We start from the raw sequence: 21,198 nt of genomic DNA on the forward strand, positions 1-21,198 counted from the left end.
AGAGCCAGTTAAGCCTGAAACATCATTGGAGCCAAAAATGGCAAACTGAGGCTGTCCTACTTTGGGTACACCATGAGAATGCAGAGTTCTTTGGAAAAGACAATAATGCTGACAAAAATAGAAGATAGCAGGAAAACAGGAAGACCAAATATGAGATGGGCTGGCTCCATAAAAGCAGCCATAGGAACGAGTTCACAGAAGCTGAGCAGGGCTGTTGAGGACAGGACACGGACATCACTTGCTCAGGGTCGCCAGGGGTCAGAGCCAACTCAGCGGCACATACACACACACACATATATGTGTGTACAGATATTACATATACATTCCTATAAAAATATATCTCAGAAAGCAATTTCGGTCTTATAACAACCACTGGCAGTATACCTACAGAGGAGAAGACACATCATTTAAGCAATACTTTACACCATACATTTCTGTTTCAATTTTCCCCTTTGAATGAACTCAACTCTCCCAATATTGCTTGACATCTATTAGTTTAATACATGAGTTTCTTTTTACCTAAAAGAAACTGCAGACATGTTTATCTTTTAGAATTTTTAACATTTAGAATTTTTACATTTCAGGGACATATTCAAAAAACAGACCTTTTAGTTTTCAGACTGAAGTAAAATTTCAGTTACTGCTCTGATTTTTTTAAATTACCTTGTCTGGATCCATCTTTCCTTTAATAAATTCTTGCTTCCAGAATTGCAGTGCCTGTTCCAACGTTAGACCAATGCCCTTCAGGAACAGGCCATACTGCATTCGGCCTCCATGACGAAGATGGTGATTTTCCCGCAAGGCTTTGTGTAACTGACGCATGCAAGGTGGGAAGGATTTGGTAGAAAACTATAAGAAAAAGAGAATTTTCGGTTATGTATAAGATTTATCAGGTCTATGACAGTATTTGTTGCAAATTCAATCTAATTTGTGAACTGTAGATTCAGTCTAATTGAAATAAAAACAAAACTGGAGGATTATGTTACTATGATTACAGATAAACGTTCTATTAACATTTTTATATCAATTACATGTTGAAATCATAAATATTTTGGATATATTGGGTTAAATAAAAATATTAAAATTTATTTCATCTATTTCTTTTTCTTTTAAAATTTTTAATTAAACTTTTTCTTTGGGGATAACTATAGATTCGCATGCAGTTCTAAGAAATAATACAAGGAGATACTGTCAAATATCCAGGTTCTCCCAAAGGTTAATATCCTGTAAAACCGTAGCATCTGAGATATTGACACTGATATAATCCACTAACCTTAATTTCCTCAGTTGCACTTATGTGCTCATTTCTGTAGTGCATTTAGTTTTATGTAATTTTATCACATGCAGGTTCGTGCATCCACCACAGTCAAGATGTAGAACAGTTCCCTCGCAGCAAGGAACCTCCGCGTTTCCCTTTTATAACCACCATTACCTATCTTCTGCACCCTGCCCGCCCCCCATTCCTTAACCCGTGGAAACCATTAATCTGTTCTCTCTATATATAATTTTGTCATTTCACTACTGTTATATAAATAGAATCATATAATATGTGTGTTTTGGGACTGGCTTTCTTACTCAGCATAATTCCCATGAAATTCATCTAAATTGTTGGAGGTATCAATAGCTCGTTCCTTTTTTTATTGCTGAGTAAGATTCTATGGTATGGGTGAACCACAATTTGTTTAACCATTCACTTCCTGAAGGAGATCTGAGTTGTTTCCAGTGTGGGGCTATTTCAAATAAATGAATATACAGGTTTTTGAGTGAATATAAGGTTTAATTCCCCTGAGATAAATGTTCAAAAGTACAATTTCTGAATTACAGATGAACTGTTAAAATAACCTAAATACAAAATAGAACACAAAAATAAGAGAAATGGTTTTCAAAAGAAATATTCAAATAAACTTGTTAAATAAGTCAAGAGTTAAAAGAAGAAAATTACAAGTCTTTTCCTTATCATCAAAGATAAATATCATTGTTCATATTTAACTCAACTTTTTCACTTATAGTCTCAATTGCATTCTCTCTGACTACCTTAAATATCTTCCTCCTGAGACTTAAATTTCCGCCCCCTCATGTATTCCTTGGCAAGTTCAACTTTACCTGTAAGCAGGAGCAAGTCTCACTTAGCTTGAGGTTGCTGCTCCCTCTAGCGACCACCCAGTTTCTTCACCGTTTCACAGTAACAACTTCTAAATTTTCCCATCCCAAACTTAATTCAGTCAGGTCCCTATCTTCCCTTGGCAGCACTACAGGAAAGTCTTCTATGTGTAAATTTTTGTTCCTTCATACTATTACAAAATAACTTTTTCTGAAATATTGTTCTAATTCAAAAATGTCAGTGAATATTCACCATCCTTAGTATAAACATTCAAGGTTCCTTCAATGTCTGTAACAAACTACTTTTCAATTATATATAACAGAACAAATATTTATGGGGTGGTTTTAGGAAACAAGAAGATGAATAAAGCATAATTTTCCCTGTAATTCAGTTAATTGAAGAAAAAAAGAAATAGTCACTATTATATTCACTATTATGTAAGTTAAACTCATAAAATAAATTATATAATGAGGGCTCCAACAAAAGTATAAATCAAGTGCTATGGAAGTACTGTGACAGGGAGGGCCAAAAAAAAAAAAAAGAAGCCCAGTTTGTTCCTATACTAAGAAGAACCCTTTGCTCCAGCCAGCTGGGTTATTCCATAATCACACAGTCATGTTTTCTACTTTCTCACTTTTCTCACTCCACTGGCCCTGCCTGTTATAGTCTCCCACTCCCCACGTCATCTAGCCAAAGCCAACCCATCTGTCAAGACCCAATTCAACTTCAGCTTCCTTTGGCACAATTCCTTGATTACTTTTTATTCATTCAATCACCAAATACCTATTGAATACTACCAAGTGCACAGCCCGGGGCAACCAGCAGTGAACAGAAAAGTCAAACACTCTATCCCCAAAGAAATTATATTCTAATGGGAGAAGACAGACAATAAACACAGACATAAATTAAAAAGATAACGTCTGATTCCAAAAGCATGGGAAATAAAACAGTAATGAGACTGTGTGTGCACAGGAAAAGAGTACTTTAACTTGAGTGGCCAGGGAAGCGTCTCTGAGGAGATGTCATTACAGCTAAGCCCTATATTTTAAAGGATTCCAGTCAAATGAAGATCCAAGAATACTGTTCCAGGTGAAGGACATGCAAGCAAAGATACTAAGAAGGGATGATCTTGGTGTGTTCAAGAGACAGGAAGAAGGTCCCTGTGGTTAGAGCAGTGAGTAGGCCAGAATGGAGAAGATGAAATTGGAACGATGAGTACATATGCCTTCTCCAGACTATAGTAATGAGTCTGAATTTTAGTCTGAATGTGATGGTAACCCAAGAGAGGGTTTTGACCAGGAAACTGACAAGATCTGATAAACAAAGATAACTCTGGCTGTTTTGTAATGAACAGACGATATAGAAATAAAAATGGAAGCAGAGATTTTTTTAAAGAGATTTTGTCAGAAGTCCAAATAATGGAAATGGAAAAATGGGGTCTAAGTTTGGCCATAATGGGATAGAAAAATGATTGTGGATAGTGAGCAGACAAGGAATTATAAGGCCCTCGGATAGGATGAATTATCAACATGGATGTTGCAGAGGTGAAGAACAGTAACAGGAGCAGTGCTAGTGTAAAAGGCCATGGCCGGGTGCTAAAGTCATCAATGAATGAGAGCAGGATGGTGGGAGGCACCAGCAACAAGAACTATCAGGTGGTAAAATGTGATCACAAGGGCTTTAAAGAAGTTTAAGTTCTGACAATGGAAGGAAGAAAAATGGTTTGGAAGTGGTGATGTGGACCAAGGAAGACGCATTCCATATCTACAGAGGGTGTGTGTATGGAGAGCAGCTTCTAATAGAAAAGGGCCACAAGGGAAACAGTGTCATCGAGGGAGCCAGATTTCAGTTTCAAATCTAAAGAAAACAATTAGAGAAGAAACTGGTAACATCCAAAGTATGCTAATGACATGCTGTTGTGAGGATCAGGCAATACAGATACAGAGTTAAGAAGAGGTCCAGATGTAGATATATCTCTATCACTTTGCACAGGATCTCAGACACAGACTCATATATATAATCATAGCACTTAATGTATTTTATCATTATATTGCTTATTATTTACTATGTCGTCTCCCTCCCTCAAGTAACGTTAATGAAGACAGAGATATTTTCTGTTTTATTCACCTCTATATCCACAGCATAGTGGTTGGTATGTAATTGATGGGCTCAATAAATTCACTAAATAAGTTAATGATTATACTTCTCAATCTTCCCACAGTATCCAACCAAGTTCACATTTGCTTGTGAATGTGATATGATTAACCTCCAACCATTCACATGATACAAACACAAATTATACGGTAGAGAGGAAGTGTTAGAGATGAAAGAACTGTTTGAGGAAAGTAGATGATGGGGCATCCTTGAGATCAAATTTCAAATCAACTGTATAAAGTGGGCAATCCTATTGTTATCTCTAGACATATTAACTGTAAATATTGATAATACTTTTTCAAATAGTTAAGAGCTATTCATTCTGGTCTCTAAAAATTCAAGTTTTTTCCCTATTCACCTTTTATAATTCTTGTTTCCAAGCATTACATTTTTAATATATTTCCAATTTCTTGGAAATAATTTGGTAACTGTCTAAACAAAAATTATTTATAGCTGGTTTACTTCCCCTTTTTTGAATAGAGTAGAAATCCAATTATGATTTAAAGAGAAATCCTACAGGTTATAGTAGAATATGCCATTCTTTCATTCTACTATGGAATCACAAAGTGACGTTGAAATGAGCTGTCTAGTAACCTAGTAGCAACCCAAGGAAGGGAGCCAATACTTAGTGTTATGGAATGAACTGTAATGCCCCAAAATTCATAATGTTCAAGTCCTCAAGTGAGACTGGTTTTGGAGCTGGTGCCTTTAAAAGAAGTAATTAGGATTAAATGAGGTCATGGGGATGGGGTCCTGGTCCAATTTTTAAGAAGAGGAAAAGACACCAGGGATGTGAACACAATGGAAAAACCATGTGAAAACACAGCAAGAAGGTAGCCACCTAAAAGCCAAGGACAGAGTCCTCAGAAGAAATTAAAGTTGCTGACACCTTGATCTTAGAATTCTAGCCTCCAGAACTATGAGAAAATAAATATCTGTTGTTTAAGGCACATAGTCTGTGCTGTTTTATTACAGTAGCCCTGGCAAACAAATACACTTAGTATTTTCTATTTCTTCTTTTTTAACTGTATATGGCATTTAAACAGAAGCACATAAACACCATTTAGCTATCATCAAGAATTAAAAGAATTCCCCTTTGGAATAACTTATTAAATCCTGTTTTTATCGGAATATAATTTTCTGATTTTGGTGTTCCTACGATTTAAAAAAATCATATGTATAGCACACGAAATTTCCTTTAAGAATAATTGGCAAGCAACAAAATAATATTTTCTCTAAATTTTCCCATCCAAAAATAATCTTTGGTTGCAAAGATTATTTCAACCTGTGCTTCCTCCTTTGACAAAGGTCTAAATTTAAAAGGATGTGATGCTTACCGAATCGATCTGATCCAAAGAAATCTTCCCAACATTTCCCTGTGTGCTGTAATCTTGACCAGTGTAGGAATGACTAAAAATAAAAAGAACAAAATATTAAATAGGATTTGTTGCTGATACAATCAGAATAAGAAAACATTTTACCCATAAACCTTAGCAGAAACATAACCAAGTGTTTTAGAGGTACTTAATAAAATACATTTAAGTAATTTACCCCCAAATAGTATGAACATATAGTGATCATCTGGCTCTCCCTCATCCCTAGTGTAGCATGCCACTTCCATTTCTTAGAAACATAATGCAAATTGTTGTTAAAGTTCAAACCTCTACTATTGATCCTTTATTAACAGCATGATAGCACAGCAAAGAAACTGGAGCTTAAATGCTAGTGGTAAGTTCCTCGTCTGTCAAATGGAGATAATAAAGTGTGCTTTGCAGCGTTGAGAGGAGGTATGAACTGAAATAATTTTTTTTTAAAGTACAGCATAGGGAATATCACCATTAAAATTGTAATGACTATGTATGGTGTCAGCTGGGTACTAGACTTACTGGGGTGATCACTTTGTAAGGAATATAAATGTCTAGTCACTATGTTGCACACCTGAAACTAATATAATATTATGTTGCTGTAATTGAAAATTTTTTTAAATTATTGAAAAGAACTGATATATAGTGATCACTGTTTATTAAAATAACATCTGAATAGCACTTTATGTGTGCAGAGTCCTTATCTAAATCCTCTAATTACATCCTCATAACCCTGAGAAAGTATTTTTATTCTACATTTGACAAAAGAGGAAACAGAGGCTCAAAGGAGTTAGAGACATGTTGTTACATCAGAAAACCAGTCAGCAGTGCAGTAATAAACTCAAACTTTTGGCTCCCAATTCTCTATTTCTTTACATGCCATCCTCTTTCCTATAATAAACTTTCCTGCAGTGTTATTCATAAATTAGGATTTTTAACTTGGTATATACTACCTAAAGCCACCCACCTTTGTAATATTTTTTCTCTCAACATCATACCCATGCCCAACTCCATAAACACTGATCCAGATGTGGATATTCAGATATGACATAGTGAAAAACAGCTGCTAGATAACAGAGGAAATCAAAATCAAACTATGATCTATGCAGACTCCACAACTAAAAGGAAATCTGGAATAAAGTGTCATTGTGATCATAAAGAATTCCAGGCTCTCTACTTTCTACCTGCTCAGTAAAGATTCTTGCTGCCAAAAAAATAAAATATACATTCAGGATGCTCTGTAGAAAGGCTGTTGTTCCTACAACGAATCGGTTGTACTGCTTGAACAATGAGTATGGATTATGGAGCAAAACTAACGTACGGTTTGGGACTATTGCCACTACTGGCTAGGAGACTGCTGGAAGTGTAGATTTTCCCTACCTATAGTCCTCCTTCCATGGGCTAAGAATGGCCTGAGAATTATTCTAAGAGCAGGATGAGCAATGCCAAGGAGTGATACAGAATGATCCCATACCCTAAAACACATCTTCTTGCCTCTAGTATTATTTATTCCTTGAGTAACAGATTTCTGACAATTAATGTCTATCCATTCCTTTAATCATAGTGGTTCTATGGCATATAACACTCATGCTAAGTTAAACCAACAGGTGCCATTTAATTTTAATATTTTACATTTTGACATATAACATAACCAGGTAATTGTTTCAGTGGAATCCGAAAAATAAAAACGTGTTCCACTTCCCAAAATATCTTACAGTGGAGCAAAGTGACAGAATGGGGCAGTGGAAATCGCAGTAGACTAAAAGCCTGAAGACTTCTTATTTTGGTTTTCTAAATCACTAGTTGGCAAACTGGGATGAGTCACTTAACCATCCTGATTTGCACTATCTTCATTTGTAAAATGGCATTAATAATGCCAGGCTTACCTAACTGTCAGAAATGCTGGTTAATTAAAATAATATATTCAAAGTACTAATTAAAATCAGTAAATCATATACCAGTATACAGAGCAACTGCAATCCTGACCAATAAATACAGGAAAAAACAGGATTGAAAGGGGAGGAAGCATGACCCTTTAGAGGAGCCATCACTCAGTTGGGAGGTACTGGGCCAGTCCACTGACCCTTATAAGTTTCAACTTCTTAGTCTATAAACTGATTGTAATCATCTAAAAAGACTGTCAGATCAAATAGATTACCAAATACAAAAGTATTCTATAAATGGTAAAAGTGATATACAAACATGATTATAGTTATTGAGTAAACAGAACCAAATGGTTTCTATACCACGGGAAGTTTTCCTCGGCCCAGATTAATGTAGTATGCTAAGTATAGAGAGGATACATAAAGAGGGCACACACATTTGCTTGAATGGCAATATAAAATGCTTGTTCCTCAACACTTCAATAGAATAGGCGAAGGGGCTAAATTCCGGCGGTGTGGGGGGAGGAGTTAAAAAAGAGAGTGGTAGCAATGACTAATGCAAAGACTTTACTGGATATTAGTAACTACAGAGAGGATATAAGGAAATTGTATAGGCATCATACTATTAAAAATATTATTAATAGACAGGAAGATGGCCACCAAACAATCCAGTGAGGGCAAGCATAGAATCCATGGGAGGAAAAAGGATAGAAATGAAGATGTCAAGCATCAGAATTGTGAATGAGATTTCTCCTCTATTCATGATCAGAAGGGATAACTGATGTCTTGGTTAGAAGAGTTGGTACGTCACGGCTATTTAGTATACATTTGAACTAGTTATAGATAGATGAAGCTGAGGTTGGGGGGAATTTTCAGATATAATACTAGAAAGGCAGATCATGAGAAGCATTGTATCCAATAATCTGTAGATACCAAAGAACCATGAAAAGATTTTAGGCAAGAATTCACATAATCAGGTTTACACTTGAGAAAGAAAGCAGAATGGAGGAATAAATAGAAAAGAGTGATGCTGGGCAACAGAAAATCAGTTGGAAGAATACTGCAATATTCCAGGCAAGGGAAGGTGGGAGGCTGAAGCATAGTGGTGGCAATAGATGGAGAAAGGAAGGCAATCGAGGTAGGGAAAAAAAGGGGAGTATCGCTGTCATAAAGGAATAAAAATCCTTAAGAACAATTCACATTAGCTCATGAAACTGGATCTTTGGCTTTTACTTGGAAGTGCCAAGGGATATTATTAAATGAGATTCAAAACAGGTGCCAAAGAAAGTGAGGCACCTTTCCATCACATTCAAAACTCAATGTCATCTTTATATCACGCTGCTTCCAAAGGAATGCAGCTGCAACACGAATAAACTGTCAAAATATATTCTTATTTTCATGATATAAAAAAAAATCAATTTTACAAATGAACATTTCATACTTATTTCAGGACACATCGAAATAGTAATTTTTAACAGCAAAACATTTTTAATTGGTTCAAGACAGACAGATATAAATATAGGTATATAAACACACATGTAAGACCAGCAGAAAGTACTGTTTCCTGTCCATTTTAAACAATCATGGCTTTATTTTGAGAAACAGTCATTTGTGTACAGTTTTTAAACAAGGGAGATTCAGGAGGTATAAAAGTTTTCCTGCTTCTAACACCTTTCATAAAAGAAAACATTAAGATATACCACAACTGCCACTTTTTTCAATACAGTAGACCAACAAATACTTTAATGAGCCACAAAATCCAAATTATGTCACTAATCATTATTTTGCCAAATATAAAGAGGAATTTTTGATTAACCATAGAATCTTGAAAGTTCGAGATTTAATTCTCAGTTTAGCCACTAATGTGCCACAAGTAAATAGAAAAAAGACAAGTCAAACTATGCATCAATTTGTCCATCATAAGTATGGGTGGTAAAGGACTGCAGTGATATGCCTATATTCTCCACGTATAATGTATCTTTCATTGCTAGAGTATCAGGTGAAAGGCACTAACAGTGAATGTTCATAGAGTTTTTTCAAGTTACCAAAAAGCCAGAAAAGTAGTGAAAATGATAAAGATGTCATTCTGTAAGTATTCAATTACATCAGAAAACTCTTTAATGATACTAGGTTGTAAAAAGATTTAGTGTACTTTCACTAAAATGTAACAATCACTATACTGTCTTGGCAAAATAAACACCTTCACTACCCAAACAAAATCATATAACTGCATAAAACCCAGGACAAACTTTTTTTTTAAATGTCATTAGATTGTCAGATTCTCTATAACAGACTTCTTCCACATCCCAGTTGTCTTTATCTGGATATAACAGATTCTAATTACCAAGAAAACAACAACAAAACCAAACAAAACCCATTCAGGAGTCCCTGTGTAGGCCCTGAATCACTTTATACTTACTCATTAAGCACCTTTGAGACCAAGGAACAGTCACAAAGTAGTGAAGAATGCAGAGATGATACAGAAGTACAACGTGATGCTACAATGGTCGAATATTCCCTGAGCTCACAGAGAACAGGCCTCTTCTAAAAGAAGAGTGGGAGAACATAAGCAATGTGTGGCATTATCTTAAGCGATGAAATGGCACTGAATAGAATTATATGTTTTAGAAACACAGACTACAGGATTCTAGAATGTTATTAGAAAGCTGTTGAAATGACTGACAACAGAGTGTAGGCTGAACAGAGAAGCCTGTTAAGCCAGAAGAGAGAGATAACTTGGGGGATGAGTACGGAAGATGACAATCAGTGAGAAAGACAGACTGGAAGTAAAGTGGAAAAATAAAAAGATCATAGTCAGAAAATAATTTGAATTTGAAGGCTTCAAAGTAGGATGTGATGATTACATAAAAATCAAAGGCCTAGTTGTCATAGTATTTTTATTATTTGTAGTTTAACAATTTTATATGCATTAAAACATTCTTAAATTTTGACCGTTCATAAAAGTATACAATTTGAGTTTATTAAGGTTGTTGTAGGAGTTTAAAAGTAAGCATGTGATAAGGAGGTGGCATTTTGGAATAATAAAGAAGTCTATTTTTCTCAGAATCTGGAAAGTTAGCACATATCAGATGCACAGGCGGAGAGAAATAAGAAAAACCAAGGAAATTTCCAAGCCACAGTTTATAATGAAGAGGCTGGGTTAGGTGGCAAAAAAGACAAGCAGAAGCAAGGTGGGGAAAGAACTGAAACTGGAAGTAGGTAGGTCCTGAAAGGCAGGTCTGTAAACAAAAACCACTAAAAGGCAAACTTTAAAATCTTTTAGAATAACATAATGCTAAGTTCCCGTTTTAATGAAAATTTGAGGCTTTGTCAAGTTTAAAACAACCTTTAAAAACCTAAATGTATTCACAATAGCATTTTCTAAGAAAATAGAATTTTGCAATTGCATATAACAAACTCTTTGCTTACACTTAAGTAATTCAGTGTTTGTCCTTGATTAGTTTTTGTTTTGAGGTGATAGCCCTAAATTATCTAATCTACTATAAGAAAACTAATAATATGCAAACTTTATAACAGTATCTTCTTACTGTAGTGTTTGTTCAATAAACTTACACGCAATTTAATTAAAACTCAGTCACATCTGAGGAAGTTTTTCCTCCCATATTATCATGCTCATTAAACAGTAAGAGGTAAACACAGCTAGTTTTACAATATAGCTTAAAAAATCACAGTAAATAGAAAATTGTGAGGCTAATAGTTTTAATATATTAAAAGCTAAAAGGAGAAAAGACTTTCAAAACATCATTAACACGTTTTTCTGTAACCAAATTTAAAATGATCCTATTCTAATTCCAATTAAATCTATGGGGCTGGGGGAGGGGGCAGATGGTTGAGGGATAACTGAGACAGGGAGGCACAATTAATCACATCCCCAGGGAACTACAGTTTTCCCAAAACACTACCACACAAACATCTAATTTACAGACTAAAAATGCAGTGGATATATAAAAAAATAAATCTGAAACAGATACATCTGCACACATCTGATCTGTGAATCATAAGCAAAAGGCAGATCTACTCATGGTCTTTGCAGAAACAACAGAAATTTAAGTCCTGTTCAATGTACCACAAATATCAATATGAACACTTAGGTACTCAGCAGGGAATTATTTCTGAGTATTGCAACTGAGAGTTCAAAACAAAAAGGAGAAATTATATGAAAGTGGATTTGTGGTCTCACGACAAGATTTAGCTTGTTAAGAGAAAATAATAATCTTTTCACGCTGTGGCATTGATCCTTAGAAGATGGATCTTCACATCACAGCTCCAAGAGTGGTATTCACAAGCTCCACTACAGTGACATAAATGCCACAGGGTATAACTGACAAAATGAGAGGGCAAAAGTCAATTTTCAAAGGTGATTACATCTCCAATCATTTTCCACCTTTCCAACTACTGAGAAAAACTTGAGGGGGTACACAAGGAGTAGTGGAATACTTGCAGCAGTTTAGGAGTTAGCTCCTCTTCATTTGCAGAATTTGTTCAAGTCCAAGCTGCCCACAGCAATCAAGGAGGCAAGACAGAGTAAGGAAATAAAGTGATTAAGAGCACAGGTTTCAGAATCCACTAGTCTGGGCTCTGCATATACTCACTAATGGTGTAACTGCAAACAACTCTAACTCTTTCAGTCTCCTTACTGGTAAACAGGGATCATCAAGGAGAATCGCAAAAGTACCACCCTCAACAAGCTTTTATAAGAATCGAAGGAGAAGTCCATAAAAGAGTTTATCATAGTATTTTTCACTCAAATTATAATCATCATCGTCCAGGCCTAAATTTATTGCATTTCAATGTTCGGTTGTTGTTTTTCTTTATTCTTAATGTTTACAAGTTTCTTCCCTTGAACATTAGGGGGAGCAAGTGTTTCTTTCCTACCTTCTTTACACTATCACAAAAAAATATTTAATCTTGACTTAGAAGAATTTAGATATCCTTGAATAATCTGATGATCTGGAAAGATTTTATCTATACTTGTACTCTTAGGAAGTTTCTAAAGGACATAAATTCAACCTCAAACATTTCAATCTCCACTTCAATGGAGATTTCAACGGAATCCAATTTTGCAGAACTGCACTGTCCAATACTAGTAGCTGCCAGTAGCCAAATGTGACTATTGAGATCTTGAAATGTATCTTAGTCTGAATTAAGATGTTCAATAAATGCAAAACAGGAACTGGATTTCTAAGACTTGGTGTGAAAAAATTATGTAAAACATTTTGTTAATGATTTTTCATACTGATTATATGTTGAAATGATACTTTGGATAGGAGTTAAATAACACTAAAATTAATTCCACTTAAGTAACTTAAAATTACATATGTGGCTCAAATTTGTAGGTCTCATGTTTCTACTGGACAATATTGTTGTAACGTGAGAAAGACACAATGACACGGGGCAATCGAATAATTCTCTTGAGGACCAGGTATACCTGCAGAATAGCCAACTGACCTACCCTGCCTTATGTTTGCCAAGTTAAGATCAGTCTGCTATAAGCAGAATATAAGCTGCAATTAGGCCCACTAAAGGAAGTGCCTCAAGTATACTACAAATACGCTTGTTTTCACATTTTCTTAGGGATGAAGTTTATAAATTTTAGTCACAGTTTGCCATTTACACTATTAGGGAAGCAATCTTGAAATCTGATTAGTTTGGAGGGAACCTGAATCATTTTGGGGGAAAAATAAAGCTGTGACATATTTCTATTTGGGAATCTTTGGAGCTGCTTATCCCACCTCAATACTTAATTACAACTGTCCATTCCTCTGTCATTTGTAAAAAGTCATGCTAGGTAGGACAGGATTATGGATGACAGAAGATTCTGAGCCAGACTGGAAAGAATTCTTCTCCCATCCTCAGGGAATGTCTCTCCACCCTCCTTCCCCACAAACAGATAAGATTTTGAGGTTCATGAAACAATAACATAGAAAACATATTTCCTTTCTTTGTCCAGCATTCCCCAGTACTCTTGAACCTAAGGAGGTTAACGGTATTTACTCCTTTCTTTCTGGCAGGCTGTAGTCTATCATATTTTTAAAAACTGGTATAAAATAAAAAAGCACTGAAGAAAGCATCACAAGTAATCAAAACTGATCTCTGCATCAAGGAAACATATTTATTTGGACCATTAAAAAGTAAACTAATACATCTTTCAAAATAAACCATAATCTCCTACATCATTCTATAAAAGTATACTGAGTTCCAACACAACCTTTTCACATAAAGCCAGGTATAATTATGGCACAATGGAAAAACAGTTTCAGGAAGAGAAAACAAAGGTTTTATATATCACCCATATATCCACTTTTGCAATCACAATTTTGCCCACTTTACACATTAAAAAAAAAATACTCTGTCCACATAAGCTAGGCTATTCAGACATTTATAAAGCACAATCCCCACAGTTTGGATTTGTTAGGTGGGTAGAAATCAAGGGAGCTGAAGTTACAATATATCATTTCCTGCTGTGAAGGATATCACACGAAAATTCACTCAACAGCTGCCACCACAGAAATTGAAATGAGTTTTTTTTTTACAGCTAAATCCCTAGTAAATGGTATCCAATTCAGTTGGCCCAGGTGATTTTCCCTGCAGTTATTCCAAATGAGAACACAATCAATAAAACTGTTATAAATTGAATGTAAATTATTTTCCACAAGCATAAAGTATACTCTATTTTGCATTTTAAAAAACTCCCCCCAAAACTACCATCAGACAATATGAAGCGTAATGATATATATTTCTCTACAGCTGGGAGAAATTGTATGATTCCAAGAGGTTCATATATACAATAAAAAACAGGGTCATATGGGTTTCCATACCAGATAAAAATTATAAACAGCACAATTGCTACTTTTCTTTACTTTAGATTGGCTTCATCTTGCTCCATGTGGTTCATATCTTCCTATTTATTCCAATTTCTAAACTGCAACAATCTAATGAATTGCAAGAGAGCTTCAAGTTGCATCTCATCTTTCTATCAAAAATATCTGTACCTTACATCTGTCAAAAGTCATTGAACTGTACTTTTGAAATAAGTGCACTTATAGTATGTAAATTATACCTCAATAAAATCGATTCAAAAAGTAAAATACACATATACATACTTATATTCAAACTACAGACCTACATAGCTATTTTCACCATACACATTTAAACCGCAACAAACACTTCTATTTTCATAAGTAAAATTTATGTGCATTTTCTAGTAGTATAATAACCTCCTAAATAGAGGCTGTTTTTGACCCAGGATCGTCAAATAATTACAATAAAGAAAGGTTGGCTAAGAGAGTGATAATGAAAAATTGAGGGTGGGAGGAGCACAGAATTAAATTCTAACCTCCAGCAGAATACATTAAATAGATAGACATCTTCTCATTCTCCCACAAATAATTTACAAAGTGTGGAATGCTTCTGAGATTGGCCATCACAAGTTTATGGTATTCTAGGATTGCCCCTAACATTTGTCCTCTAATAACAGTAGAGAACTAAGGACACAATGTTTTTAGGGTTTTGGTGGAGACTGAGGAGGAAAAGTCAAACAAATGAATGAATAAAAACAAATGAACACAATGGTTCATATATACAATGGAATATTACTCATCCATTAAGAAAATGAAATCCTACCATTTGCAACGACGTGGATGGACCCAGAGGTTATTATGCTGAGTGAAATAAGTCAGAGAAAAATAAATACCATATGATTTCACTTATATGCAGCATCTTAGGAACAAAAAGAACAACTAATACAGAGGGGAGAAGGGTTGGGAGGCTGGGAGAATGGGGTGAAGGGTTAAAGAAGTACAAATTAGTAGTTGATAGTTGGGCACGGGGAGCACGGCAGAGGAAATGCAGTCAGCATTAACAGGATAGCTAAGTGGAGGGCCAGGGGAGGGAGGGAGCAATTGGGGGGATCGTTTTATGAACATTATAGATGTCAAATCAATGTACTGTATACTTGAAACTAATTTAAATAAATTTATTTTTTAAAAAATGAACACATAAAAATGATCATTTGAGCCAGTGATGTTGCTTGTTAAAAAATATAGCAAGGTATTATCATCATAAAGCACTTGGAGAGGTGACTTTAAATTGGGTGATTAGGAGCACACCTCTCTACAAAATCTGAGAAGACACACTGTTATACTCATTTGATGAACATCCCTACTAGCCTACCTTATATTGGATAAATGCAGCATGTCAAGGACCAAGGTAGCTCAATTAAAAACGGGCTTATTATTCACCTTGTGTTACCTTTTATAGAACTACCGTCTAAATAGTAGTTACAATTGAGAGGGAATTAAACCTTTGGTGAATCTCAGTAGTCTGTCTCTCCATAGCCCAATTTATCAAATTTTGTTTTGTTTTACTCTGAGGGAATAAAGGCTCGCTGTGTCTGGAATGCCAGGAGGTCTTCTTCTTAACTAAACATTTACACTCACAAGATTACCACAGGCCACACATGGCATCAGGTGACTCAGAAAGACCCAGGACAGGAACCAGCACACCAGCTTGGCAGCTTCAATCATTCATCTTCCATGGGATTTCCTGCTACAGCCCTGCACAGGTGGACAGTTCAGGCACAAGGAGGCACAATTCACACCGGTAAGTGCAGGAGCTGCCCCAGTGTAGGAGCCTCCGGACCCTCAATAGCCACAATTTCTTTTAACAACTCCACTGGTATAACTTCCAGGGCCACCTCAGATCTGGAACTCTAGAATCCATTATCTAAAAACCATTATTGTGATTTTAAAAAAATATACGATTATCTAAATGTATTTCAGATATGATATAGAAGTGCGCTGTCCAATCAAGTACTCATTAGCTACAACAGGCTATTGAAATTTTAACTTTACTTAATAAAAATTAAATAAAATTAAAAATTCAGTTCTTTGAACGTACTAGTCATATTTCCAGCATTCAATAGCCATTTGTAGCTACTGACTATTGGACTGAACGGCACAGGTATAGCACACTTCCATCATCATAGAAAGTTCTATTACAAAGCATGAACATTTCCCATAGAGGCATGAAAAAGAAAATTCAAAGACAATAATAACGGAAAAGAACACATTCTTTCTAATTTATTAATATCTTACAAGGTACCTAGAATACCACAATTGTCACTGAGATAAAAACTTGTGTTGCTGCATGTAGAAAGGAAATAAAGAGTTCAAGGTACTGCCGAGGCTGGAAACAGGTAACGAGAAACGGCTGACAAGCAAGAGAAGCATGTGGCCCATGTTAATGAGGCTTTTGTTTCCACCTCCATTGGTGGAAGTCCTTGTCTACTTTTTCTAGCACATGAATGACCACACAATTTTCTGATTTCAAAATGAGAACTAATTTAAAAAGAAAACACTAACAACTATATCACTGTGGATACTGGGAGAGGCTTTCTTGCAGAGATTGCATTTCCAATATAAAATCTCTGACAGCATATTCTTTACAGGAATAAACAGAAAGGTGTGCATATTAACCAAATGTACTGTATTAGGAAAAAAATACAAAAGTAGTCTGTAATAATACTAACTGAATGAAGATGCTTTCATTATTTTAAATGATTTTAAGGGAAAGGTCAATATAAACGCCTTCTTACAAATACAGAATGCATTACAGCTTAATCTGTGTGATACAGCCCACGTATTTACTACAGGCAAAATTTCCGTTTGCTAGCTTGTTTTATCCTTTATTTCTAGTCTATTGTTGGGCTAAAATGTGCTAATCAAATTAGGAGAAATAGTGTAACAAATACATGTTTTTGAAATGTGTTATTCTATAATTAAGGGAAAACAGTAAATGAAAAGCAACTATTAAACTGACCTATTATATGCTGTCTCTCATTCATTTCATATCTTGAGTTGGAGGTGTGAAGGAAGAAGATATCACTACCGAAAATGGTGTTCTTTTTAAGGAAAAAAAATCTCAATAACACAGTTATCGCATGTAGAATGTGGGCTGCAAGTCTTCCTCTCTAGTCTTGCCTGTTTATACCTTACATTTGGAAGTGACATAATAAATAAAAATAATCTCTATCATATACCCTTAATATCTAATATTATTTTATAAATATTATCCCATGGGTACCATCACTGAGGTAGCAAAAGTATTTATGTACGATAAACTTCTACATTCACAGGAACATATCCCAGGACCTTTACATATCTCTAAATTAAAAAATCAGCTCACCAGAGAAAACGCAGTGATATGTGAGGATGACAGTAAAGTCACATTGAGATGTAAACTCATTAGATGACATATCTAACGTACGTAACTTGGGGAAAGCAGAAACAATGATTTACGCAAATTCTCTCTGGCACTTTATAGAGTTTAACAGTTTTTGGTAAGTCTAAGCAAGTATATTTCTTCCGATGAAGAAGTTCTTGGTATTAATTTTCAAAAATAGTAAAGTATGAAATAATTCATTCATCTCTTTTGAAGAAAAGGAAGTACAGTACTTTTCATTTAAAAAATCAGGTTTTAACGTGAACTTCCTGAGGCTCCACCACCAAACTTTAAAGTAGGAAAAATGATAAATGACCATCTATCTATCATCTTCACTGGGTTGTTCTAAGTAGGAACTAAAAAGCCAGGTTGGAAAGTACTTGTAAACTCTAGCCAGTTTGATTTCTTGATCTTATGTCCTCCTACCTTTTCTAGAAACTTGCTCCTTCAACTATTTCATCTTACTTACATAGACATCATTTCTCCCTTAACCTATAAATATGCTCATCCTTCCAATCTTAAGAAAAAAATAAAACACTTCCTCGACCGTGAAGCTCCGAGATATAGTCTTCTTTCATTCCCTGCTCTACTAAGAGCAATCTACACTCCCTGTATCTTCACAGCCTCGATTTTCATTTACTCCTTGACTCCTGACAGGAATCGACTTGCATCTGAACCATTCCAATGTTGTGGCTATGCTACCAGTGGCTCCCATGTGCCTAATCCAATTGACAGTATGCAGTTCTGATTGACTTTCCTATGGGATTTGACGGTGTTTCACATTCCTTTTGAAATCTTTCCCTTGGCATCTTTGATACCACTTCCCCTGCCTGTGCTCCTTTTTCATTCAAGGTCCTTTCCCGGTATTTTTACTGGTTTCTCTTTCAATTCATCTCCTACTTCTACTGCTGCCCATCACAGGTCACTTAAACACTGACTTTCTAGGGGTTCCATTCAAGGCCATTCCCTTCTTATCAGTCTATACTCCCTCCCTGAGTGATCTCAACTGCTTCCTTGATTTTAAGCACCACCTATACGGTGATGATTATAGCGAATGTCTTCCTCTGGTATCAACCTCACTCTTAAACTGTGGTCTATATTCAGCTACTTACTAAACATTCTCCCCAAATGCCCCACAGGCATCTCAAGTATGAAATGTCTGAAACTACCAAACTTATAATCTCAGAACCATATTCATTCCCTAGTCCCCTTGTCCTCCTTTATCCTCCTTCTTACTTAATTACATCATTTCCCAAGTGAGATTAAAGTTCAGTCCAATCTAAATACCTGCTGTAGCCACTACTGTGCCAGGGAGCATGGAAGCCAAAGCAAGGAAGCCAAAGCCCCATTACTTAAGGAAATAATTCAGTGAGGACACAGTTCAATTAACAAAATTATGTTCTTGTGCTTAATTCTTAATAGAAAGATTTACAAATTTTTCAACACATGTGCCTGTCTCTCAAATGAAATCAAAACTAAATTCTTTGAGAACAGAAATTGTCTTTTTTTTTAATTCCAAATACATAATAGTTCTCATTTACTGATAAATGGATGGATGCTACTAAAAACAAAAACTTGTATTTCCGTAAGCTATTAAGGCAAAATGTTTTTCTGTGCTTAAATTAACTTTTAACTAGAAAACTTGGTTCGACTAAGAAAATTTGAACATATCACTTCTACATTTTCAGAATAATATCGTTAAGCAATATCTTAGATTTTTAGGTTCCAAAGTGTTACACTAACGCTACTTGAGCATCTAAGCCCTATAAAATGATTTGAGAATTCCTCTGTATTGCTACTTCAATTTTTACAGGTATATGTATCATCTTCCAAATTAGTTTCATTGATAAATTTAATTAAAGTGCTATTCATCATTCCTCTTTGATCATTAGAGCACTAAACTAAATTAGACATAATAATGATTTGTCTCAACCTCCTAATGTCCATCCCCTCTAGGTAACATTTAAACTACACAGTTCATGCAAATTGATAATGATAATTTTTTCCTAACAAGATTATCATTAGAATTTCTCAAACCAAATAGTATATATTCCTATTTTGACCTAAGCAAAAGGAAGGTAAAAGAGAAACGTTACATTTAGACAAGCAAAAGAGGCAATTCAATATGATTGAAAGCCATATCGCAAGGTTACTTTTTACAACAGGAAGTGTCAAACTATGCACATCAGCTGCCACCCTACATACAGATGTCTTTGATATGGTAATAAAATGAGAAACCATTTGGTTTAATAATAATAAAAAAGCAACATCAGTTGGTGCATACTACATGTAGCATCTAGCCCTGGTTGCCTAGCAACCAGTTATGAGTGAATTCCACAGAGAACGAAAGCCCTAAATAAAAGTATAGTTTATGCAAGTTTCAAGGACTCAAAGAGACATGTCAGTAGTTAATCTAAATTCTAGTTGATAATTAACATACTGAGGTGTAGGAAGGAGAATTCACCATTATTGCAGAGAATCAAGCATTAATTTGAGGTGCAATTCAGCCCTTTAGGTTTATATCTTCTATACCAGTGGTTTTATAGAAAACATTGTGACAATATGATTTATAAATAATAAAATTATAAAAACATTATATATAAAAAAACCATAAAATATCACTGTTATAATACTTATTTATTCACTCAAGAAAACACATAATGAATATCTATCATGTGCCAGATACTGTCCCAGTTACTGGAAATACAAATATGAAAGTCACTTTACAAGCGCTAAAGCAGCTCACACTATAATGGAGTAATCAGACAAATAAACAAACTACTACGACATCATAAATTCTGTAATACAGAGGTAACCACAAGGTATTATAAATACACATATTTAAAAATCAGAATCAAACTGAGGGGAGGGAGTACGAGAACTAAATGGTCATGGAAAAGTTATCAGAGGAGGGGACACGAGCTAAGTCTTAAAGCACAAACAAAAGTTAGTCAAGTTATAAAAGCGGGGGAAGAGTATTCCAGGAAAAATATTTACAGGGACATAGAGGTGAGTAAGAGCATGTTGTTTTAGAAGTACTTCAAGGCATTTGGTGGCACTAGAAGTTATGGTACCAGCACTGCAAGCAGGGTCCAAAGAGACAGGCCAGGCCCCTTCCAGAAGAACTCTATATGCCAGGATAAGAAGTTCAGTCTTCATCCAAAATGAAACTGGGGAGAGTGAATGGTTTGAAACCAAGGAATAACATAATCACTTTGGCAATGATGTGCAATATTTCAGAGAAGATAAAGCTAGTGTCAAGGAGAACAGATAAGAGGCTACTATAGCAAGACAGATACTCAGGAGATAAAATCATCAACAGATTAGAATAGGCAGGTGAGGGGCTTGAGGAAGTGACTCAAACATGATTCACTAACACAATGCTCTAGGAAATTTAACAACTAGGTATGATATTTATGCTACTCAGTCCTGATGAAATGTTAATCTGACTTTC

The 21,198-nt window shown here is 35.2% G+C and overlaps 1 protein-coding gene across 1 annotated transcript in view; it reads right to left on the reverse strand.

Annotated features, from left to right (window-relative positions):
* The window catches only part of PRIM2 (DNA primase subunit 2), a 244,155-nt gene that overhangs the window by 82,988 nt on the left and 139,969 nt on the right, over positions 1-21,198 (reverse strand). Inside the window, exons 9-10 of the mRNA XM_006926414.3 lie at positions 5,593-5,665; positions 664-849 (exon numbers count right to left, since the gene is read on the reverse strand). Of these exons, the coding sequence (XP_006926476.1) occupies positions 664-849; positions 5,593-5,665 (259 nt within the window). The remainder of the gene's footprint in view (positions 1-663; positions 850-5,592; positions 5,666-21,198) is intronic.

The sequence above is a fragment of the Pteropus alecto genome, unplaced genomic scaffold (genome assembly GCF_000325575.1).
Source record: "Pteropus alecto unplaced genomic scaffold, ASM32557v1 scaffold7, whole genome shotgun sequence".
Classification (NCBI taxonomy): Eukaryota; Metazoa; Chordata; class Mammalia; order Chiroptera; family Pteropodidae; genus Pteropus; species Pteropus alecto.